The sequence below is a fragment of the Heterocephalus glaber genome, unplaced genomic scaffold, assembly GCF_053883595.1.
Source record: "Heterocephalus glaber isolate CG9 unplaced genomic scaffold, H.glaber_assembly_v1.0 deba00000347, whole genome shotgun sequence".
Lineage (NCBI taxonomy): Eukaryota > Metazoa > Chordata > Mammalia > Rodentia > Bathyergidae > Heterocephalus > Heterocephalus glaber.
In genome coordinates, this window is record NW_028258143.1 from 42,453,978 (window position 1) to 42,480,787 (window position 26,810).

Consider the following 26,810-nt stretch of genomic DNA (forward strand, 5'->3'; position numbering starts at 1 on the left):
TGAAGAACAGACCCGTAATATATTTATCAGTAAAACTTCTTCAGAAAAAGACGTTATACAATTCAAAACTACAAGTATGTTCTCTGTCTTTTTTTAACAAGTTAACTTTTTAAGTCAGAAGTATTACTTCTACTCTGTAGAAATCACTCTTTTTAGATGTATAGTTGAGAAGTTTGATAAATGTATATAGCTTTGTAACTACTATTTCAAAGAAAACATTTTTAGGGCTAGGGATTTAGCTCAGTGGTTTTGTCACCTGCTGCACAAGCACAAGGACCTGAGTTCGATCCCCAGTACCAAAAAAAAAAAAAAAAAGAAGACATTTTTATGACTCCAAAAATTCCCCTTAAGCCCCATGTTAGGCAGTGTCCTTCTGGTATCCCCTGGCAAGCACTGATCTGGTTTCTATCTTTGTAGTATTGCCCTTTCAGACTGGATTCATACAATATATAATCTTTATGTCTGGTTTCTTTAATTTAGCATTAAACTGAAATTCTTCCATGTTGTTGTATATTGATAATTTTTTCCTTTTTATTGCAGACTAGTATTCCATTGAATATTTGTGACATCTAAGACATCCTCCCTCCAATTTGGCTAAGCCTCTTAGTTCCAAGGTCCAATTTCAGCCAATGCTGATCAAATATGCAAGACTTCTTTCTTAAAAATTAAAAGAAAGCTGATAAGAAAGTTGTGGGAAAATTCTCAATGGACATACATACTGTTTAAGTATATTAGCACAACATAAATACACTAATGTGAAAATAGTGTGCTTATCAGTTGTCATAGATTAGCTCTAAAACTTGGATTTGAGGAATCCCTTATGATCACACAGGGAAACCTATATATCTCACTGAGAGATTTTAAATATGGCACTTTGCAATTCCCAGAGGTATGTCTTGTTAGAAGCTCAGAGGAGAGTGTGGGATAGAACTGTCAAGGCGAAGAGCGTTTTGGGCAGATGTACTGATGAAAAGAGAATATGATTTTATAAAGAAAAGGCAAGGTGTTAAATGAGATGGGGAAAATGTCACTGCAAGGATAATTCCAGATTTGGAAATATAGGCCAAGATTTTTGAAGCAAAAAAGTAAAGTTTGACATGATTTCATTTGTTGTTTTAAATGGAGGACTGAGAACTGAAGAGAATACCAAAATTAGTAAAAAGAAAAAAAAGCATAAAATTTAACATTAATATCATTAAGTTCTCCATTAAATATAATAGAAATGGAAATTATATTTGATTTTCACTTTATTTTCTAATCACCAGCAGTTAAATCAAAATCTTAAACCTACTCTTTGCTCAAGTAAAGATTTCCCTCAAGCTTTTTCTAATATGCATGTTACAATAGAACTATTGATGCAGTGTGCACAAGTAATCTGTTAAAGAAAGCTGCTACTAAAAATAGGGTATTATTAAATTTATTATCTGGATTATTTTGATCTCACAATCAAATCTGCAATGTGCCACAGCTCACATTTTTCACAGATGTAATGTAATGTATTTACATCGCAGATGTAATGTAATGTATTTTAAACTCTCACAGTCCCCTGTGTAGGCACTCGTTGTCAGCTCCATCTTACAGGTTGGAATCAAGGCTCGGAGAGGTTAAAAGATCACAAAGCTACTGAATAGACTCTTCATTTTCTGAAACCTCTTCCAGTGTTTTGGTGCTTTTTACCCAATGCTAAGAATGGCTGATGATTTTTGTAAATAAGCAGACAATTCTGTATCTATAGTACTAAGTGAAATGAAAGTTGCCTTAAAAAAATAGCAACAGACATTTTCATTGTAATGTCAAATTTTCCACCACAATTAAAACAAAGTTTATCTTTCCAAGAAAAATAGAAGTTAGCAAGATGATTGTACTTTATTATCATTTCTGAATCAATAATAGACTGTCATTAACTTTACATTTCAGTGCCCAAGCTCATTTTGGGCACTGGTAAAAAAGGAACATTTCTGTCCTCATTGCACAAAATTAATTGCAATATTTCTAGAGATTATTATAAAAATAAAAGTGAATATATAGAGTTCTATTTCTTTGTCATTTTAAGAGTATATAAATCTCTAGCTTCTCCACCCCAAAATAATTGTTTCCTAGGCAGCAAAATCTTATGCATTTTGATTTTTCCTTTCTTAGAAATATTAAGTACTAAAAAAAATAAATTTAATAATAAAAGAAAATATATTGTAATGCTCATAACATTGAAAATGGCTTAGCAGAAATTTCCCACCTGCATTCACTTAAAGAATTTATCTCTCACACACACACATACACACACACACACACACACACACTCACACAAAAACAAACATACTTCAAGAAGCAAGATCAACCATGTGTTTTTATGATGCCAGAAAAACCCCCAACATATTGATTTTATGTACCCAAAACTTTCAGCAATTGATTTATTTGGGATTATCTTGTTCTTTCACCATTCAAGGTATATCAATCTGGACAATCTGGTATATCATTCTAATAAAGTAAATCCTATGTGTATGATTTTCAAAGTAGAGTACATAAAATAGAGTCAATCGGAGGTAGGGTGCTTTTATAAAAAAATAACGTGCTTAAGAATGACTCTATTACAACTTGGCCAGTGTTATCAAGTGATTTAACCTTTTAAAAATATAGATAGCACTTTTTATTTTTTATTTATTGTAAGAACGATTCTGTTCAATCAAGAAAAAGAATCTTGGGGAGAAATTAGTCTTAAATTCTCCTGAGGTTGTGGATTTAGTTAACTTTTATATTAGTGTCATTTCCACTAGGGAAAATATCTAAGCTATCCGTGAATACACTAACAGTAATTTCAGTGAAAGAAAAGTAGTTATTCATATTAAGTTCTGTTGGAGTGAAAGAAAACTATACTAGCTCAGTTAAGACATGGAGTTTTCTCTAATGATTTTATAAACAAGACAAAAAGGAACAGCTGTGCTTACAATGACAGTAAATGTCTAAGACCAATAGACGGGTCATGGAAAAAACTGCCTCAGTTTGAAATCACATCTTGAATATTTTGCTAATATGGCAGAAATATTAACGGAAATCCAAGAAATTTCATATTTATCGTACTCCAGACCTTAAATCCTTAAAAATATCTTTAAATTATTTTGAAACCAAAAATATTGAAGCTTAAAAAAATTCAAAAGAAAAAAACCTCTTGAAGGCCTTTCTAAAGTTTATTTTAATGTAAAGTCTGCCCTCTGCTGGACAATACTGTTTAAACAAGTAATGGACAAATGATATTGTGTTTATTCAGAGCTAAGGTTTGCTGGGTAAAATACAAATTGGTTCTTACTTTGCTATTCAGGTAATGTCCCTCCTATTTTTAGCCTGGCTGCATTTCTCAATCCATAGACTTGCCCTCCTTTTTCCTGCTTGCCTCAATGGATCAGAGGTTCTCTTTTCTGAAAGGTGGTTTTGCATTCCAGCAGGAAACAAATGAGAAGGCAAAGGCCTCTGTGCACACCGAGAAAGAACAACTCCGCTTGCTTTGCTCGCCTAAGAGTTAGTGCTTACAAGGTCTTCAAGTCAGATCATTCCACTTTTCATGGTAATTGTATGTTTGTTCTGGTTCTGGCCTCACAATGCACGTTAGCAGTGTCACACCTGAATATCCACCTTCTCACCAACACCGTAACCCTCTCCACCTGAAACACACGCCTACGTATGGCCACACACATAGAGACTGCGCTGGCCTCCCCCATGTGCTCACTTCTGTACTACTAATGATACCGACTTCCTTTACTTTCTAAATAACTTAATCTTCTCTCAAAGGAAATAGATCACTTTTATTTTCAGCTCCATATATATGGATCTACACACACACACACACACACACACACTCACGCATGCACGCACACGCTCACATTTTGGTCTGTTAGATTTTGCTCTCGGTGCCAGGGAACATGTGTTCCTGCAGAATGGAGAGAAGCCACCTCCACCCACCTTGCATATTCTCTCCTGGATCTAAGCTTCTAGGAAATGAGTTCCCCAAAGAGAAAAATCTCTCTTAGAGCCACAGGCCCACATGGCTATCCATGGAGCTCCTCTGCTCCTGTTTATAGAATTTCTACTGCTAAAATGTTTCAACTAGAATTAAATTTGAATTGTGCATAATGGTGTTGGCTTAAATTTCACCATCTATCCTTGTGAGCCTTTCAACTTGTGTCCTAATACAGAAAGAAAGTTATTAAAATATAGAATTCTGAGAATAAGCACTCCCACCTGAGTGACTCATTCACTTATTGCCCATCAGTAATGGAGGCAGCACAGCTTAGGGTGGACTCAGTCCTGACTGATAACCCAGATGACACATAGGAAGTGAGTCTGGCCAATAACAAGGTTTAAGAATGGCAAAGTAGATGAAGTTGATTTGGAACCTCTTTCATTTGTAGGCACTCATCCAGAAAGGCTGTAGGAGTTCAGCAGACTTAACTGCACAGGAAGACAGTGAGAGGAGAGGTATTTAAGGGTGTCCAGGTAATGTTTAACAATCAGCTCTTTGCAGGGGGAAAAAAGTCATGATTTAAAAGTGTTTGTCAATTTCCAGGGTTAAAATCTCTCCACCACGGCTAATGTCGAGGTATCAGTGTGATGACACTAAGTGGAGATGTCACATTCTTCTCCCACACCCAGCATCTGAAGTGATTGCATGTGCATTGTATTGGTACTTCATAATTATCAAACAATGAAACATTAATTTTGTTAAGTTTATTTTTTTACTCCCTAAGGAAAAGCAATTGTAAAAATTACACTTAAAGAACCCCATGAACTCCCACTGATCTTATGGGTCCTATCTCCTGCCACTCTCCTCCTCAGATGCTCTCCTCTCGTCAAACTGTCCTCCTCCTCTCACCCAATATGTCCTCCTGAACATGTTTTGAGGTTTTATACTGTGGCTTATGATGTTATGCAACCTGAAATGTTGCCTGCCAACTCCTTCCACAAATCCAGTACAGGACCTTGAAGGCTCAGACAAAATGCTCTGTATTCCTCCTCTGTTAACCTTCCCCAGGGGCATCTTCTTTCTTAAGCAGTTTCCTCTCAATGCCTTTTAAAATGCAGATTTTGTGTCTCTATTCCAAGGCCCTTCCTACTATTCTGCCTTCATATCCCCAAATTGAGATGATAAGGCCCAATAATCAAGTTAAAATTAAAAATCGTCACTTTTCATAAAACTTTGCTTAAAAAACCTTTAAGTTTATAGCCATAAACTGGTGCTATGACATTAAATCCAGTCAGTAGTAGCCATAAACTAGGAAGTTTCTTTCTGATAAAGTACCTATACCTTTGTCCCTCAGATCTGAAGGGTAAGCCTTTTAGAGCTATTATGCAACTGCAAGTTATCTAAGGGACCCAGGTACCTTATGGTAGATTTCAAGTACAACGCAAACCTATATAATCCTGTAACAAGCAGCAGACCACCAGCAGCAGCAGCAGCACCGCAACAGCACCATCACTGCCAGTTCAAATTACTGTCTCCGAATTGCCTAAGTAGTACTTGCAGTTTTCAGAAATTAATGATAACTAAATTTTTAAAATATAGAAATAGGCATCAGTGTGAGTGATTCTGAGACATTATTATATACTATGTATGATAGCATTATCTCTTTCCCTTAGGTCTCAAATGCTATGGTATTTATTTCCAGAGATCCTGAAAATCTTTAGATTTTTACAGGTTTCTGCTGTATCACATTATTCTGGTCCTCAAGTGCAAGGATAAATTGTGTGGCACTTTTACAGAAATTAGTATAGACCAAATCTAAGATTGGACTTTAGTCTATAAAAAGGCAAAACAAATCAACAACAACAACAAAAAAGTGCTACAACAGATTGGGCCATGGAGAAGAAGGCTGTTTTATAAAGGTCAATTTTTAAACCCCTCCTACAGAACATGATCTATGCAAAATATATCCACAATATATTCCAAAGCATAATGTCACCGGATAAACCTAAGGAGTTGAACATATGGGGGAATATGAAAAAGAAGGTATTAAAGTCTGAAAACAAGCAGGTTGATGAGCTCATTAGCTGGGGTGGAATTTTAAAATCTTCACGTGAACGAATATATAAATCAAAATATACACAGGCACTCACAGTCATGCGCACTATGTATTCACACATGGCACATCCTGCAGTTACACTATAATTTTCCACACTGCAACAGTGAAATTTCATTTTTTCTAAGTGTAAAGTCGCCCTCTTCTGGTCAATATGAGGTATTTGCATTTCTAAATTCATAGTAGGAAGATCTGACAGTGACAAAATATGTTTCAGGGGTTTTCTGTTGAACTGTGCATAAAAGTATGTTTATTCAAATTTTACTTATTTCTAAATATCATTTATTTTATTTTATTATGGGACATTAATTCCTAGAAAAGTACAAGATCCATTTAAAAGAACTACTTCCTTGTTTTGATGAAACAATAGCAGATAAAAGATTGAACAACTTTGCTGTAAATTTATAAAATTAAAATTATCAACAAATGGTTCATTTGCTTTAATTAATGTATTTTAATAGAAGAAAACAAATGTGTGTGTCTTGCGTCTTTCTGGTGTTTTCTGGGGAAGTGTGGTCTGAAAGAATAGCAAAGTTTTACAATATATTTTTGTTATATGTCCGGTCACTACCAAAAGTGGAACTATTACATGTAGCATTAAAATCATATTAATATTTTGAGAAATGTTCAAATGTTATTTAGAAATGACTGTGTTAACTTGGGAAAGATTGACTTAAAAATTTTTTTTTGCTACATCTTAATGACTATCCATCTTTTAATGTGAAGCAAATTGATTGTCAATAGTGAGAACAAAGGAGGGAGAATTGCCAGCCCTCAAGTATGGAGACAGAATGAAACTACTCTCCAAAATTACCTGTAAGAAAATCTTGATACATTAACCTGTGAGAGAAAAGACAAATGTGATTAAAATTGGTTTCAGAGGGCCAGGAATTTAGCTCAGTGGTTCCGTCGCCTGCCTCACAAGCGCAAGGACCCAAGTTCGATCCCTGGTACCAAAAAAAAAAAAAATTGGTTTCAGAGTGAACCACTGTTACTAATGGTAGTAGCTAAATGTATTAAGGAGTGAGATGTGCTAAAAACCCAACATATCAAGACTCTTTGATTAAAGCTATAAATGATTAACAATATTTGGATTCAGTAATACAACTAATGCACTGAAAAAACAAAGTTTCAGAAATAATGAGATGTCTTAACTTAATATTAATAATAATTTGTCACTTTTTTCTCTCTGCACATGAAAAATTCCTATTTACAGATGATATGTAGCTTAAGTAAAAGTTTCATTCACTGCTATTTTGGCAGCTATTTTAAATATTAACCTAATATGTTGGAATTCAAAATAAAGATACATTGCCAGTATCAGGAAAATATATAACAAATCATGCAAATACGTATTAGAAACTATGGAATACTTTCATATTTATTTTGATTGTTAATTCTGAGAATGCCTTTGTAGGCAAAATTCTTCTATATTAAATTTTGTTGCAAAAAGTTCAATCAAAAGGACTCCAATAACCTCTCTGGGCTAATAATATTTTACAAGCTATTTATATCAATAATTCTTAGTTCTTGCATGAAGAAAATCAACGGATAATTCGAAATGATCCATAGCAGTTATTAGCAGCAGTGACTGTGGCAAAGCCTTCGAACAAAGGCAATACATATTTATAAATAAGTTGCCCTTGTCACTGCTCTGGAAAGGGCCAGCATGGATTGGTCTAACCTGCTTACAAATGTGTAAGAGAAGCCCAGGCATTGTAAGGATGCTGCATACTACAAGATAATTGTTTACCTGGACGAGATCCATTTTCTGCCTGCTTACTGAACACTTGGATGTTTTCAGGATATTCTATATTTTAATATTCTGCATTTTCCTTTCACTTACTGTGAGTGCAGCTAGAGGTGGCTTCTGTTTGGATGACATCCCCAAAGTGAAAACAAACAAACAAAAACCTTAAATTTTTCAATCCCCTAAATTTTCTCACAAAATGCACTTGAAACTTAAAAAAAAATGAAGCCTTTTACTAAAAAATGAAAAACAATAAAGGTATTGAAATTCCCTGCCTTTAATTTTGTTCACTTTGAAATTCAGACCAGATATACTGCAAGCTGATAAATTGCACCTGGTAAGTTTTGATGAAAAATCCTCATTTGAGATGCAATTATCTTCTGGCTTCAATTTGGTTTCCAATCCTTTCTAGTGTGGATTTATAAAATTTCCAGTAACCTACAGAGATGTCAGGGAACTTATCAAAAAAGTTTATTAAAACATTAAAAGTCCAACTTCAGATAGTGGATTTTGGCATCCCCATAGAATATTGATATCTGAAGGTGTTTAAATGGGCAAAAAAGGCAGGGTGTGGTGGCACAGGCCTGTAATCCCAGCACATGGGAGGCAGAAGCAGGAGGATTGCCACCAGCCTGGGCTACATAGTGAATTCAAGGTGAGCCCAAACTACAGAGCAAGACTCTGTCTCAAACAAAACAAAACAAAACAAAACAAAAAGCTCCACTGGAATTCAGGTTTTAAAGCTTTGTTGTTTTATACATTGAAATTTGCTACTTAGAGTATGGTCCATAAGCAGTAGCAGCAGCACCAGCATCTGGAAGTTTGTGCAAAAGGTGGAATGTCAGGCCCCTACTCTACAACTATTGAATAAGCATCTGAATTTTAATAAACTTCCTCCTCTATATGGTTTAGAAGCATTGCATTAAAAAACAAACCCAACATATTATACAACAGAAAGCAATAAAGCAATATACTATAGATCAAAAAAGCAAGCAAACCCTAAAAAATATTGACACAATTTTTACAAAAGACTGATACCCTATATATGTCAATAGTTTATATAAATCAGCAAGAAGAACATAAATATCATGATAGGAAAATAAACATGCAATCAATAACAATACAGAAAAGGAACTTGTGAAAATATTTTCAGTAGAAGTTAGAAATTTCAAATTCAAATAAGAAAATATTTTTATACCAATCAAATTGACAAAAGATTAAAATTGATATTACCAACTTTTATAGAAGAAAATTCATGGTAACAAGGCATTCTCCTATATTGTGGGAGAATATGTAAATTGGTACAAAGAAATGTCCCTTTATCAAATGTGTTGAAATAGTATGTCATTGGCATCAGAAAGTGCAATTATATATGCTTTAAGAAAGTAAGCTGCAACATGAGTAGAGAAGGATACCAAGGTATTATTCATGACGTAGTAATTTGGAAACATACTAAATGTTCAACAATTGGTTAATTAATTATACTGCACCCAAATAACAAGACTGTTATTGAGTCATCAAAAGCCATCCTATAGAGGAGCATCTAAGGAAAAAGGAGACATGTTCTTATAATACAGCCCTAGCCATGTGAAAAGACCGAGAAGACATATATAAGCATAATAGCCATACTGTGGGAATATGTGCAATTTCTTTGTGTGTTTCTGTTGCATCCCAACTTTTCTGCAATGCACCTATATTACTCTGTAAGTAGAAATAATAGACTTTGCAGTGGCATAGGAGGGTCAGTTTCTACCACCTCACAAAACCAGTTCTTAAAATTTCAAGAATTTCGTAAGCCAATTCTTAAGCACAGCTTTTTAAAAGAATTATGTAAACCTACTATTAGATAAATTGAATTTTAAAAAGGAGAAAACACTTAAAACTCATCACTTTCTAATAATTTTTCTATATTCCACTATTATGTGTGATCTTGACAGTGCAAATGCTGTGCAGTGGTACAGTATTATCACACATCTTCCCAGATTTGTGACCAGTGAGCTTAGGTTGAGAAGACTGAAATATTTATATCACAGACATTGGTAAATGATATTAGAAATCAGAGCTTTTTTCTTTGCTCTGAAGAGCTTCTTATTATATTTATTAGCACACCACAGACTTTAAGAATTTCTTGTGGAAATACAATGTGGCTGTTTGGAGGGAAGGGAAAGAGAATTCTCCTACCATGAGTATATTAGAGAAGAAAAATGATTACTTTGCTTCTTCCAGGGTTGTTTCTGTACCAAAAAGGTAGAGATACTGGTATTTGGTCCCCATACCAATTAGTTACTGAAATTCAAGCCAATCCTACTTTAGTATCTGTTCACCTTCCTTTTTAAAACAGCTGAACATCTCTGAGATCTCTCTCTTTCTCTCTGTAAAATTAGGAAAATGTAATTGTTCTAATTATTTTGAAGAGGTTTGGGCAAATTAAACTGATTAATGTATTTATTTTGGGAACCATGAAATATAGCACATGCTTATGATAGTAATCACATTAGAATGACCACAGATTTCTTAGAAAATAAAATTGGAAACAAATATGTTCATATGTATAACACATTATTATTGTATTCATTTAAAGTGGCTAAGCCAAAGAGGAGTTATTTTAATTTAATCTCCCAAAAATATTATTTTAATAAAAATGCTTGCAAACTCCAGTGTCCAAATTCCGCTCCCTCATGTTTACTAGATACTGATGTCATCAATATCCCAACTGATTTTTCTGGAATAACAATTCTGGAAGTGTATGTAAAGTATGCACTTGTTTCAAATACCTGAAACTACAGAAGAATCTGCAAACGATGACTCTGATAAATTATTCTTGATGCTCCAGTCCTCTTTCTCTAGATCTGACTGATCTGTGGCTGAAAGAAGTGACTCATTAACTTCAGGACCATCTTCATGTGATAAATTCTCAATCTCTGTGGATAAAATATTAGAGTGTAAATGGTAGAGCAACACAAGTTTTTATATTATCCAGTATATGTAAATATTACCGTTATTTTTTAAAAAAATAAACAGGGCTATCAATTGGTGATTATCCACATACTATTAAATACTTTCAAAATCTGAATGGAATGTAAACTGAATTTTAATGCAAAATTGTATACAACATGAACAGCTATAATTGTAATTTTTGAAAATAAAACTGAGGTTTTTAATAGAGATTTGCCCTAATATGCTTTAAAACTGTGACATTTTGAAAGGTTTAGAATGAGTTTTTTGTTATGACACAATATTTTTACTTTTAATATGAACACAGTGAGTAATTTTTGGTAATGATTAAATTTTATCTAAAAAGCCAATATAGTAAGTATTATGTTAATCATGAGAAAAGTGAGATGATTCATTCCCCTTCTGACCATTATCTTTAGGCATTAAGTCACTGACTCAGGGATTCAAAGCTACATTTAAGGCTGAATTAATGAAAATGTAAATGTGGTAGTTTTTCTTTAGCTTGTGCTCTTGCCATTTTGTTCTCTCGCTCTGTATGTTCCACATGACGATGTACATCTGCTTTAATGTCAGACTAAATTCATGTATTCTGAATTCTTGGAGCATTTTTTTTTAATATACAAAGTTGTCTGTATTTCTTCTTTCTCCTTTCTTCTATTCCACCTTCTTGTCTTTCAGCCTTCAACTAATGTGTACTGAGTGTTTTATTAAGGGCCTCTGTGGGATATAAAGAAAAACAGTAATTTCTGTTCCTTCTGAAACTACAATCTGTCAGAGAAGACTGATGCCATAAAGAAAAAAAAATTTTTTTTTGCATTACTAGGGATTGAAGCCAGGTTCTTTGCACTGATCTATATTCCTATCCCTTTTATATTTGTATTTATTTATTTTTTTGTTTTGTGAGAGAGTCTTGCTAAGTTGTCCAGTCTAGGATCAAACTTGGGAACCTTTTGCCTCTACAAGTGTGTGCCACTACACTGAAGAAAATTTCTCAAAGTATGATTTCAAATTAGCCCTTAAAATATAAGGGGAAAAATGTGTCCAACTTTGCATGGAAAATTTTCTTAAAAAAAAAAAAGGCCATGACTTCAGACAAAAAGCCAACTTGACAATATGTAAAGGTAATTATTAAGCATATTTGAGATTTATAATTATAGTAGCCAATTTATTTTGTACTTATCATAAAGCACTTTACATTTATCAAGTCACTTAATGTTCACAATAAATCTAGGCCATAAGCGATATTATGAGCCTCATTTCACAGACAAGTAAAGTGAGGTCCTGTACTTGGCCAGAGGTCACAAATCCAGAGGAGGAGCTAGGAGTCAATGGGCCCAAGGAGTCAGGCTCCTATAGCTGTTTGTTTCGGTGGCTAAACAACATACCACAGAGTTATTAAAACAATAGAAAATCTGCTTCTCAGGGCTCTCTGTGGAATGCTCTCAGCTGCCTTCACACTGTCCTCACATGATGAAGAGAAAAAGAGTTGCTTCTCTTCCCTCCTCTTCTTGTGAGACCACAGTTATACTGACATAGGGGCTCAACTTTATGACTTCTTTTCACCTTAATTACCCCTAAACACACTATCTCCAGGTACAGCTATATTAGGGGTTAAGGTTCCAATTTATGACTTTGGGAGCCTACACTTTCTTCCATAATATATCCTCATTGCACATGAAACACATTTATCTGTCTAAAAGCTTTAAATGTCTTAACTCATTCTAGAATCAGAATGTAAAGTCTAAGTCCAAAGTCTATCTAAATAGTACCTAAATTAGATCTGAGTAAGACTCTAGATATGATTCAGCTTCAGGTAAATTCTCTTCCAGCTCCAAACTCATGAAGCAAGTTACATGATTCCAAATGTAATTGTGGTGCAGGCTAGACTACACACATTCTAAAATATATATACTGTATATAGAAAAGAAAGAAGAGATTTGTCTTAAGCAAGTCTAAAACCTAGCAAGACAAATTCTATCAGCTTTTAAAGCTCAAAAAATAATTCTTTGAACTCAGCCCCATCAAAAAAAAGCAGCCAAACAAACAAAAAAATGGCTGGGCCTGGTGCCACTCCCGTGTAATCCCAGCATTTGGGAGGCTGAAGCAGAATTTCTGCAAGTTAGAGACCACCCTGGGGTACATAGTGAGTTCAAGGCCAGCCAAAACTACACAATGAGACCCTATCTTAAAAAACCAAAACAAGCCAGGAGAGGTGGCACACTCCTGTAAGGCCGGCATTCAGGAGGGTGAGGCAGGAGAATCACTGTGAGTTGGAAATCAGCCTGGGCTACATAGTGAGTTCAAGGCCAGCCTGTACTACAAGTGAGACCCTGTTTCAAAACAAAACCAAACCCAAGCAAAGAACCAAATCAAACTGAACCAAAAGAAAAGAAAAAACAAACAAATAAAACTGTAAACAGAATAATTCTCTGGTTTGATACTCTGCCCTCTGGGCCCAGTGGGGTGACAGAATCACACCAGGCCCTTTTTGCTCTCTGAGAATCTTGCCCTTGCAGCAGCCTACGAAGTACCTCTACCTCCGAGACACATCATCCAAACCAAACACGTAGCTGCATCCTTTGAAATCAAGGAGGACAAAGCTCTGCTGCCTGGGCCATGGTGGGACTGGCAACCCTGATGAACTCTGAATTGCTTTTGGGGTTACTCTGTCCTTTCCTTAGGAACAGCACCTATTCACAGTCAAATCGCTTCAATAGACGTGTGACAGTCTTTCTTCATTTCATTCTGTTTTCTTTGTCTCCTTTAGAACAAACTGACAGTGTCTTTGCTGGCATAATGATACATTTATCCTTGGCTTCTGCTGAAATGAGGAAGTACACAAGTCACATCCATAATCTCTTTATAAACAATATCGAGTGCAGTATTTGTCTAGTTACACAGTAATGTTCTGTAGAACACACCATCTTAATTTTCCGTACTATGGGTGGGCTGAGAATTTTTTAATTCTTCAAATTCTGGTCCTTTTGGGGTTGACAATTGCTTCTTTAGCTCACAGTGTCTTCTTTTGACTTTTATCATAAGCAGTCGAGAGAAACAAAAACACTCCTTCAACGTTTTGTTTAAAATCTTTTCTGCTGGATACTGTATCCAATTTCATCACTCATAATATCTACCTTCTACAAATATTAGAACATTCTTTTATTAAGTTCTCTGCCATTTTACAACGATCATCTTTCTTCCAGTTACCAATAACATTCCTTATTTCTAAGAACTAACCAGAATCACCTGTAAAACCTATATTGCTAGCATTCACCTCAAAACTCTTCCACTTTCTATCCATTACCCAGTTCTAAAGTCACTTTATGTATTTTAGCAGGATCATATTTGCTACCAAAATCTATATTAGTTAGCTCAAGTTATGAGAACAAAATAGCATGGACTGGGTGCCTTAAACAACAAATTTTCTCACAGTCTTGGAGACTGGACATCCAAGATCAAGGGGTCAGCAGACCTATAGGTGTCATTTTCTTGCGTTGCAGATGGCCGCCTTCTCCCTGTATTATCCCGTGATGGGAAACTGAGATCTCCTTCCTCTTGTTCTTCCTACAAGGGCACAGTTCTATTGTATGAGAGCCTCACCCTTATGACCTCATTTAACCTCAATCACTTCTTAATTCTTTATCTCCAGATTTAGCCACACTGAGGGTTAAGGTTTCAACCTGTACACTATGAGGGATCACAGCTTCGCTCATTGTAGCTCGACTTTCAGTGCTTTATCTTCTCACAAGAAAACAGCCACAGCTAAATTTGCTCCTGTCATCAAGGCCTGCCAGAAAAATACTCAGTATTTACATTCCTGACTCTCCTGATTGGGTTTTCTGAGGAAATGAAAAGGAAACTCATAAAGAATGAGTTGGTCAAGACCAAGTCTGAATGGATGTAGTGGTGGTAGGAGAACCCATTGGGTTTGGCATTTTCCACTCAACCTTCAAGGGAAGCCTAGAGACTCATTTCTGCTGCATCCACTGTCTGAATAACAGGCTAAATATCTGAGTCAGCATCCATCATCATTCCCTTCAAGAGGACACTGCTGCAGACCAGGAAGGGGGGAAAAAAAGAAGATGGGTAATTGGTGCTGTTTTTTTTCTTCCTATCTTTAGAAGGTTCTTGGTTTTGGCCAAATAGTAGATCTGGTTAGGTTGGGGGAGTCACGATAAATTAGTCTCAAAGCCATTCTTAAATAGACTCACACATAATCACAATATCAAGTTATGGCATAGAAGGAAAGTACTAAGGAAGGCATGAAGATATTATATATGTATAATAAGTTCTGTTGAAAAACTGACATTATCTTGGATTTACTAGATATACTCTCCCCAGACTGTTTTTGTTTTAAAAAAAAATATGATTTGAAAAAATTAGACCAAACATCCACAAGGCACCTAATAAAGTGAAACTTTAAAATATCTTAGTGGGCTAGGTATTTAGCTCAGTGGTAGAGTGCGTGTCTAGCTTGCAGAAGGCTCTTTGTTTGATCCTCAGCAGCACCAAAAAGAAAAAACGAATCTTAGCAAGAAATACTGCCACATATGGGTCTATGTCAGGAGGATGTGGGAGATACTTTGAAGCAGACCTTCTACATGCTTTTCTAAACAACTATCCCACTGGACTGAAATAAAATGGCTAGATACTCTCTAAGAGGATGGGTGTAGCAAGGTAACTGTGATCTGAAAAAGTGTCCTTTGTAACATTCCTTGACACAATGGTCAAAATTTCCTAGGAAACAAACAAACAAAATCTAGGCTATTGCCATTTTCCATTGAAATTCAAGTCCTAGAATGTTTGTCAATAGGAGGTAATGGTCTCAGGAGTCTTGAAAAGGCATTTATCAAGAGATGGGGTGGTCTAGACTAGGTTCCAGGTTCATTTTTGAGGTGTGTAAGACAGATTTGGCCCCATATTTCTGACTACAAGTTCCTTCAGACATAGCCAAATGGCAATAGGAATTACGCTGTGGAATAATTCCTGGGAAATGATATATACATGGAAGAAAAAGTGATCTAGATGTTGCAAGTAAGTGGCACCATTGAGGCCTCTCTAGGGAACCAAAGGGAAACAAGAACAGTTCTTAATGAGAAGTGATTTTTATACCAACCATTACACTTTGTGGCATAAATGGAAACAGTGATAGTTAGAAACTTGGAAACAGCCCAAATGCCCATCAACTGGAGACTGGATAAAGAAAATGTGTTTTTTATAAAATGGAGTACTACTCAGCCATAAAAAATGAGAAATTAGAGACATTTATAGCTAAGTGGATGCACATTGAGGCAATACTCTTAAGTGAAATAAATAGGAAACACATGTATAAATACCGAATAGTTTCTCTGGTGTGAGAAACTGAAAGTGTAAATAAGGACTAAATGTATAATAGGTAATGTGAAATAGGAAGAAAAGGGGCAAAGGGGAAGGAAGGGGAGGGCTAGGGGAAAGGATAGAAGGGAATGGGATTAATATGAGAAAATGGAAAAACAGGAACAAAATCTTTGTAAATAGGGAGGACTGGAGGGGTTGAAGGGAGGGCTGGGCAAGGGTGAAAAATAAGAACCAAGAGAGACTACGTAAAGGTGCAAATTTCCAATGATGAATGTCATTATATTGTATACTTAAAATGTACCAATGATTAGAATGAATAATCGATAATGCAAAATAGGAAGAAAAGGTCCAAAGGGGTAGGGGTAGTGGGAGGGGCAGGGGAAAGGAAAGAAGGGAAAGGAAAAATTCTGAGAAATGGAAAAAATGGAAATAAAGTCTTTGAACTAGGGAAGAGTGGAGGGGGTGAAGGGAGGGCTAGGAATGGGGAAAAAAGAAGAACCAAGATGCATTATGTAAAGGTACAATCCTCAATGAGAAATGTAATTGTGTTGTATACCTACAATGTACCAATAAAAGAATTTAATTAAAAAACAAGAAAATAAAAATAACCTATTGTGACACAATTTGGAGATAACATTGTTCTCTTCTTATTTTCTTAAATTTTTATCAATCTTTTCCTAGACATATATCTATTCTATATGTTCTTATTGAAATTTGTGGTTATATTTTCTATAATGTTGTTTTTTGTGTTTTATGTGTCAAAAATAATACTGTGAGAATTTCCCATGTAGTAAAATCATTTTTAAATGTCTTCATTAAAAAAAAAAGAAACTCAGGACCTTGAAGATAGAAAGATCATGGAATTTCTATCTGACTTTTGAAAGCTGGATTGACCATTGTTGATTAGGGATCTCCAATTCTTCAATAATTCCAGAGAGAAAAGACAGCTGTATGATGTTTTGAGTTTTTCACTTTTTGTTGACCTCAAGCATATGATGAGGTAAAGCATATGGGAGAGGTAAAGAGAGTGACCTCACCCAGCCATTTGACTATACTACACTCCTCCTGGCCCAATTGCAATAGGTTCAGTAATGCTATTTTATAATTCTTACCTTAATACCTCATAGTAAAATATTTGACTGACTCTCTTTCTCTTTCTCCCTCTCTGTCTCCAAATGTCTCTGTCTCCTTTCTGTGTCTCTTTCTCTCCATATATACACATAGGTACACATGTACACCCACAGAAGTAATGACAGTAGAAACACAGAATTTGCTGGGGTGGATATACCACAGAATTAACATCTGACTTTTGAAAGCTGAATGAACCACTGTTAAATGAGTAAAATAAATACATTCATATATTTCTGTATTTCAAATTATTGGACAAAAATAAGCTATTTCATAAAATAATATACCATGAAACATAATGTGGTATTTCTTCAATAATTTAGTTATTTTGGTTCACTGCTCACATTTTTTTTATACCATCATGACTGTCTGCCTTTACATTGCATTTGTAATTCAGAAATTTACTGTGAATCTCATTCCACTAGAAGGTATGGTGTATGGGAATAGGGACTTTGTAGTTGCATTTAATATCACATCCTTGGCACTTAGAAAAGTGGCAAAACACCTGGCATGTGCTCACTGAATGACTGACTGAATGACTGACTGAAGGTAAGGGAAGTGAAGTAAGCTTACAATGATTATAATACTTATAATTAATTTGTCAACAATTAACTTTGAATTTGCCTTATATATGATTGCTTTGAAAACATAGCATGCTCTGAAAATTAAGGGGGCAGTTTAAATTAGATTTACAACTAATATATGCAAAAGGGATACAAATAGTATTATTATTATTATTATTATTAAATATTTTAAAATCATATTAAGTAAGTTTGAAATATTTTGGCAATTATAAGCCCTTTACCAAATGCTTTAAAAATTAATGAAAATATTCAGAAGAATGTGAAGCAGAGTTACAATAAATACTATAATATTTTTTTCTAATTTATTTGTCTTTTGTAATGTTAAAAATATCTTCATAAAATTTCAGCCTGTTACCATGTTTCCAAAATAAGACTGAAAGTAGAATGTTGGTGACTTCTAATTCTAGAAGTCAACTGCCAATATCCTAGCATTGCTGGCTAAATTTTGTAGTCTCTGACAAGTTAATTTTTTTTCAGTCATCAGCTTCTTCATTTGCAAAGGTGATTAAAATAAATGATCTATCAAATCCCTTCTCATTATAAAATTTTGTTTCTAAAAATTTGATATTTGGTACTATGTTTACAGGCTTCATTTTAAACTATCAATCACCAGGCAAAAATGTTCAATGCCTTAGTAAAATTAGAAATACCTGCATTGCTTTTGGAGTCATCACCACCTGTTAACACTTGAGCAAGGGCACTGTTTCCTGTTTGATGAAGTATATGCAGAAATGTAGAAAACCAGTTTTCCTTCTGTATGATCCTTTTTAGTAGCTCTCTCACACCTGATTCATTTCCATTATTTTCTGCAGCAGAAATCTATTTTAAGAGAAAAGTTGAATTGAAGATGAAATGTCTTATGAATAAGTGTAAACAGAAAATATCCCTTATGAAAATTGAACTGTTAAGCATAATAACAAAGGTTTATATTTGAATACTAAAGAAAACAGCAATGCTACTAGTAGCAATTTTAGGGTCTGTCTGCAAAGGACATCTTTGAACTAATCATTTTTTTCAATATGCACCATTTTTTAAAGCCATTGAGATATTCAAACCTGACATTTAGGAAGTAAATGTTTTACCTCAGCCATTCTGAATAAGGGCTGCAAGACAAAGGATCTTTAATCTGTAGTCATGTTATGTCTCTTTCCACTCATTTTTTTCTGTATATCTGTGGCTTGCTATTTCTTTTTAACCCAAGAAGTTTACAAATGGAAAAATCATACATATCTTTTCTAACTTCTCTTTATTTACTATCAGCTTTATGAAGCAAATATTATTAAAACAGATTTATATTTTGCCTATTTAATAATTGCATTATTTATTATTGCTATAATAAAAATTTCCCAAATTTTGTTTATTTAATGTTACGAGAAATTTTATTTCTCTATTCCTTTTTTAAATTATGAGGAGCATTTTTATATGCATTGATTATAATTGTTAGTTTTTATTTGCATTCCCTTTTATATTAATCTAGCAAAACTTCTTAAAACACACATCATTTCTATAATCATTATCACAGTGCATCTTTCAAAATCCTAAAAGTGTAACAAACTGGACAAAAAACTAATATAAGCCACATTGTACCAGAAGAAATTAGGACATCATTAGCTTTTTGTGGCATTGACCAGGTCATTTACAGTGGATCCTTGACTTAAAAAGTCAATTCACTCATGAGGGTTGGTTGTAACTAAAGTTGGTTGTAAGTCAAGACTATGTTTTTCCCATAAGAAATAATGGAAATACCCATAATGCACCCTGAACCTCCCAAAGCACCCCTTAACTAGTAGTTTCGTAATAAAAAGGGTTGCATAATGTTAATAATTTACCAGAAATAGCAGTAATTTTCCTACTGTATTCACCAAAAAGTTATAAAATGTGCCTAGTTTACCTAAAACAACAATTTCATACTGTGCCACTATTCAAGTTGACGTCTTTGGCTTAAAGAAAGGGAGGATGAAATGGAAGGTGGTTATTGTTTGGAAGGAGAGTCTCCTTACATAAGAACATCAGGAATCTGGCTCTCTCATGTCCTTTCTCTCCTTGGGAGAGTCTGGAGCCCAATAGGACCTGCTTCTGGCTCACTGGGTCTCAATCTTTTCAGAACTAAAAACAGATCTAAGGTTATCTGTTTTTGTCTTTTCTTTAACACTATTCTGTAGTATGACATTACATTGTCATTAAGGAAGAGAAAACAATGACTGGCTTTTTCTCTGTCTGGGTGGGTCTTCTGTATAAATAAATGCTTGCAGCTCTGTCCAGTTTTTCAGAATTTCCTTTATTTCAGAAGAACTTTGCTTCACTGATTGTTGATATTCCCTCTCCTCTTCAGAAAGCTCCTTGGCTGCCATTCTCTTTTGCTCAGCCAGAAGTTGTTGAAATTCCTCTGTAGACAATTCCTCTGAGTTTTCCTCCACCAGTTCCTCAACATCACCACTGTCTACCTGCAAGCCTGTAGACTCTACTATTGTGACAATGTCATCAGCCACAGGGTCAATTGAAGGCTCAGGCTCCTCTACACAGCCTGCAAAGTCTCTCTCCTGTATAATTTTAGGCCACACTTTCTTCCAGGCATATCTCAGTTTCCTTAGAGAGACACTGGCCCAGGATTCTTCAATTAACCCCACACAGGAAAGGATGTTGTAATGTTCCTTTCATAACTCTTTAAGGGTTAAATCTGTATCTGAGACCATCTGGAAGAACTTCAGGAACAGTTCCTTGTTGTATAGGTTCTTAAAGTTACCTATATCCTGCTGAAGTAAAGGAAATGTATTAGATGGGAGGAACTGGACTGGGAGCTATGGGAATTCTTCAGCCATTTCTTCTTCCAAATCTCATGGGTGAGCAGGAGCATTGTCCATGATGAGGAGAGCCTTGAGTGGTAACCCTTTGAACTCTAGATGTTTCTTAACAGTAGGACAGAAAGCCTCCCTGATCCACTCAAGAAAAAGTATTCTTGTTATCCAGGCTTTTGTGCTAGATTTCCATATGACCCATAGCCTATTCTTCATGACCTTATGTTTTCTTAACACTCGAGGGATCTCAGATAGATAAACCAAGAGAGGCTTTATCTTGAGGTCACCACTTGCATTGGCACATAGCAATAAGATTAGCCTATCCTTCATAGGCTTATGGCCTGGCATTTTCTTCTCTTCCTGGGTAATGTATGGTCTCCTGGGCATCTTCTTCCAGAAAAGGCCAGTTTCATCATAGTTGAAAACTTGATGAGAGCAAAAGCCACTTCTCTGTGTCAATGTTTCAAAGTGGTGCATGTACTTTTCAGCAGCACTTTTATCAACACTGGCTGCTTCACCATGCTCAGTTACACTCTGAACCTCATTTCTAGCTTTAAAATTGTAAAACCACCCCTTACTGGCATGAAATATTTCACCATTATCACTGGTTGATGGATTAGCCTTTATGAGATCTGAATTTATAGCCCCAGCTTTCTCACAAATTATAGACTCAGAGACTCGGATAGTCTATGACCTGCCATCTGACTTTTGTTCATCTATACTAACAACAGCCTTTCTACATTATCTAACACTATAGATTGTAACTTACTAATTTGAGTAACATCTTGAGCAACACTGGGTTCCTTATACAAATCTTTTCTCTATAAGATTGTGGAGATGGTGGATTTTGACAGGCTATAAATATTAGTGATACCGGTAACTTGGACACCACTCTCATAATCCCACACAATTTCCTTCTTTTTGATTATGATTGCTTTTTTACCTTCCCTACTTTCTTAGCTTCTTTTCTAGCTTTTAGGGAGCCATTTTGATAGCAGTAATTATAGTGATTATATAAAGCACTTACTGAAATCATGGCTACAAACTGGGCTCAGACCAACGCTTACCTATACTTACATACACTTTTCTGGCGTTACGAGTCTTGTTCGCAATTGCGCATTGGATGGCATTTGGGTTGTAACTCAAGACTTTGGTCATAAGGTAAAACTAAATTTCCAGTCATAACCCAAGTTGTTCATATGTGAGGCCAGTTGTAACTTGAGGGTCCACTGTAATTTTCATGATCCTCAGTTTCTCCATGTGGAAAACAACACAACTGAAAAGAGATTCTAGAATTTCTTCATTCTTGTTGTATGTTAGACTAGTTGGTGGGGATTTTAAAAATGTTTATGTCTAGGAACTACTTCTAAGAGACACTGATTTCCTTTACCTATATTGGGAATCCACATATTTTCTCAATTTTTCAGCAATGTTGTGTGTTTCTAATCAGCATCCTACATGAGAAATAAAGACTTAGATATTCTTTATGTTCCTTCTCAACTTCTGCCAGTCATATGTGTAATTTGTGTTAACTTTTTTCTTACAAAATGTATCTATTTTCTAGTCCTATGATCATACTCCAAAACCTTTTAATGTCAGGGATTTGCTAGCATTGCAACAATGTCTGGCACAAATTTAGTACTGTATTAGCTATCATTAAGATGGCTGGGAAAATGATTTACTTTTGCAAACATTTCACCAGCAAATGCTACTTAATATAAGAAGCATGTTCAATAAAATCTCTACTCAAAAGATATTTTAGTCTTGTTACAAGAATGCTGTTCTAAATACTGCATATACTAATCCAGCAGCACTGGAAGAGGTACCAAAACTCCCTTTTGCAGATCAGAAGTTCAAGATAGAGATATTTAATTACATCTCTGAGATCTCCAATTAGTCAGTGGCAGAAGTAGAAATTCATCCTAAGCTGTAGAGGCTGAGTTCTGCTTTCTTGAGCAATAATTTTAGTTAATAAATATCTCCAACTTTGTGTTTATTTTCTGGCAAGTAGTGGTTAAAATGACTCCAAACTTAATAAAGTTTAAGTGATTTTGGTCCATGTTTTCCATAGCATTTTCTAAGCAGGTGCATGCTCATTTCCCAACTTTAACTCTGACTTCAGCAATGTAATGTTTATAAATCTTCATTATCTGCTAATCTGAGAAGTGATTGCCAGAGACATAAGTATGACTGATTTCAGCATCTTTTTTAATTTTTAATTTTTATTTATTTATTTATTTTTAGCACTGGGGATCAAACTCAGGACCTTGCACGTGCTAGGCAGGCGGCAGCACCACTGAGCTAAATCCCAGGCCCTCAGCATCTTATTTTAACTAAAAACACTCCTATTTTTATTATCCCATCCTTTAGTCAGGTTAAAAGATGTCTAAGAGGAGTAATGAAAAAAAAATTTTTCTAAAGAGGGTGAATAGGACATTGTAAAGAACGCTTTTATTAAAAATCTAAGCATATTTTATCCTCTAAGTTTTCAAATATTAATCTGTTGATTTTTACTGGAGAATCATACTTGTAAAGTGTTCTTTCTCTTACTGAGCTGAGGCACTTGAGGATCACACTGCCATTACCTCCTACACATATAATATCTGTGCAGTTTTGTAGCCTTATCAAGATTTGGAATTTTTTAATAAATCTTTTTAGTTCTTCCCATTTCTGGTGCTAGAAAATTCAAAACTTCCTTTGGAATCAAGTTAAAAATGTCTAGATACACTGTTAACTAATTTATGGAATATAGAATACAAATGACTTTGTGAGCAAAACAATTCAGTGCTTTCATGTGTTAAATTCTTTGATGTATTTCTTCTTTCCAACACAAATCAGTGGAGAAACCAATGACATTTTTCATAAAATACTAGCTTGCTAAAAAATTATACACTTTAATAAGAATGCTTTCATTTAAACATTTCGTTAAGCTCTTATGATGATCTTAGACAGATACTGTATTTAAATATAATTCTGATTTTTGAGTCTAGCTGAGTTCAACCCTTATGTAACAGTAAATCAGCAAGCAAAATTTACATGTTAAAAACAAAGCATTTTTTCATGTCATAATGAAAGGAATATTGTCAGTGATACAACTCACTTCCTATTCTTTTCCTCCTTTCCTTTCTCCTTTCTCTTTTTCCTTCTCTCTTCCTTCTCCCCCTCCTCTTTCTCTTTCCCTGTGCTTCCTGTCTCCTCCCCACTCTTTCCTTCCCCTCCCCCACCTCTCCCTTCACCTTGTCTCCTCCTCCCCTTACTTCTTCCAAGATGTACGTCCTTCCTAATTTCCCTAACAATACAATGAGCTAGGGGAGACTTACTTGTACTCTCAACTTCATGTTGGAATTGTACTCAGTTTCTAGCTGGACTAGTCCTGATAACTCTGGCTCTCCCATATAAATGGAAAGTGTATTGAGCATCAAGACTACAGGTATTTAATGTTTTAATCCAGGGGTAAAACATGTGCCGCTCTTCATCTGTTCAAACTGTTATTCAGTCCCTATGGAAACGCTTATATGATCACTTCTATTCCAGAGTTCAAGACTGTCTAAGGGAGTGGATGTGTCAAGTTGTCACTAAGTCTCCTAAAAGAAGCAAGATAGAACAGGGAAATCCCCTTACCATTAAGAATCATCCTACTATGATTTATAAAATGACTCTTGTATTTATTGCTGAGTTCCTAGCATTTAGAATAATGTCTACAGACAGTATTGGTTGGAAGAATGAACTCTGATCAACACTGTAACAAAAGCTCCAGGAAAGCACAGACCATGTCTACTTTTGTCTTATCTTCCCAACAGCTAGCATGGTCTCTGGCACAAAGATGCCACTCAAAAACTCAAACTAAATGAATTAATAAATCAATGAATTAAATATGTTCTTTGAATACTCATTGGACACACAATGAAGTCTCAGATGATTTTCAGAAGTCATACTGTAACTGGGGGCAGAGGCTGGCAGATAGGGGTGGGAATGCTAAACTAAAATAGTGGACCTAATAAAAAAAGTGTCTACTGGGATACCAGAAAAAATAAAAAAAAAAAGAACATTTTTAGAAGACTTGATCAATTAGTTACACTAAGGCCAACTTTTGACATCAATTTTAAATTGTGAAAAATCAAATTTGTAAATCTAATGCCCATTATTCCTCTATTCCCCAATTTCTGGCAAGCCAATTCAACACATCAAGTGTTTCAACTCTTATTCTAGATAATTTTTTGAAAATAAATTCAGATAATCAGTACTTATTAAGTTCTAAATCTACTCCTACTTTTGGCTAGGTTCTGTGAGATTAAAATATTGAAGATAGAGTTTTTCCTTCAAACAAGTTTAGCCCAGGGAATTTAACATGCAGATCTAAATTTTTACATGGAAGATTTACTTAAGCCCTGAAACTGTAACTTTACAAGGAAATGGAACCAGATGAGTGATAACAAAAGTCAATGTAACCATATAAAAATAGTTCTTTATTACTTATAAAGCTTTTTTATAAATCACTAATTTTCATTGTATGTTAACTAAAATACTGAGAAAAGAAATTACTATGATGTATATTTTCATCCATAAACTTAAATAACTTCCCGAAGTTATATTAAGAAGCAAAGAGACCTCAAATCCATGCCTCTCTGTTTTAAATTCTTAGAATTTTCACTTCATACTGTGATCCTATAAGAGAAATATCATCGATGACCCTCTTATCAATAGAGATTCTCCCAAAAGTAATGCTTCCTTTCTATTATTGTCATAGCTTACTTTTGGAAGTGATAATATAACATGATGCATACAAAAATTACTAGCTGCTTACTGAGACACTATTGTTCCTTAGAGAGCCTCAAATACATAGCTCTTCACTCTTCTAAGGCCTCTTTACAGAATCAATCTAAGGGAAGAAACAGTTACTTTGCCCTTTACTGCTCTCAGTACATGAAAGTCCCCTTACTCTCTATCTTCTTTATGTCAAATCCCTTGCATTACTGCTAGCTGCCTCCAAGCCTGGCAGAATCAAGAACTTGGATAAAATGTAGCTGGCGAAAATTGAATCCAGGCAAGACAAAAGTGATGCTGATAGGCAGAAGTATTTAGAGTAAATAAGGAGAAGTGCTGTTTCGCTGGCAATCGGGACATCATACCCACCAAACACAAACAGCTTTGTGGTGTTACTGGACTCTGTTGCTTCTGGACTTCCTAACAGCTACTGTGGCTGGAAATGCCATCTTCCTTCTCCAGCTGGCTTGTAGGCTGCATACTTTCTTCCAAATTAAGATTCTGCCACAGTGATGTACACATTTGTCATATCCAGCTGGACTACTATAATGCGTTCTAGTTGGTTCTCAATACACAAAATGACATAAATGCTACAGACAACAGTGTAAAGTAATTTACTTGTTGGGAAAACTGGTCATCACAATTGGATTCAAGTTGGGTCTTTGGACAGGCCCTGTCAAGTCTACAAAGGACCAAACTTCAGTTAGTGAAGATCAACTCAGGCTATATCCAATCAATCCGTTGCCTGCACTTGGTGCAATTGATGAAGCAAAATGAAAAAAATAAAGTCAAAATCACAACAAAGTATAGACAAAGCTTTGACTTTTAGCAATGGATTTAATCTGTCTAAATGCCTTTTAAAACTTAAAACTGAATGAATCAGGTTCAAATAGGTCAGCATTTATATATTTCATGATACATCTTCACTTGTTGAAAAATAATGAGCATTATATTAAGTATAAAGACAACTGGAAAAGTCACCCTGCCAAAATGCTGCTTTAAAAAAATGTGCTATTCCTTCACAAATACGAAAAACTGCAAATAGCAACATATTTTTAAATGAATTGTCTAAATTTTGATTCTAGCCAATATAGGAATGCTGATTAAAGACAAAGAGTGTGTGTGCATATGTGATATGTTATATATAATTTATTTAGATCAAAACTAAATGGCATAATGTATAGTACAGGGCAGAGGCTGGAAAATTTACACTCTGAAAGGCTAGATAATAAATATTTTAGAATTTATATGATCTGTTTAATTGGAAAAAATCAGCCACAAAAAGTATATAAACAAATGAGCATGACTGTGTTCCAGTAAAACTTTATAGACACTGAAAAATTGACAATTAAAAAACTCTAGACCATTCTTAGCTGTGGGCCTGCAAAAATGAGTTGCTGACTCCTGTTCTATGGAATGACATTAATGAAAA

At 34.9% G+C, this 26,810-nt stretch overlaps 1 protein-coding gene across 4 annotated transcripts in view; it reads right to left on the reverse strand.

The window, feature by feature from the left end:
- Positions 1 to 26,810, reverse strand: part of Ifih1 (interferon induced with helicase C domain 1) — a 54,896-nt gene that overhangs the window by 26,855 nt on the left and 1,231 nt on the right. For all 4 annotated transcript variants that reach the window (XR_015446677.1, XM_004835855.4, XM_004835854.4 and 1 more), the window contains exons 2-3: positions 18,470 to 18,638; positions 10,590 to 10,736 (exon numbers count right to left, since the gene is read on the reverse strand). Coding sequence is in view for 3 of the 4 variants with exons in the window: in XM_004835855.4 (XP_004835912.1) it covers positions 10,590 to 10,736; positions 18,470 to 18,638 (316 nt within the window). In the remaining variant the exon portion in view is untranslated. The remainder of the gene's footprint in view (positions 1 to 10,589; positions 10,737 to 18,469; positions 18,639 to 26,810) is intronic.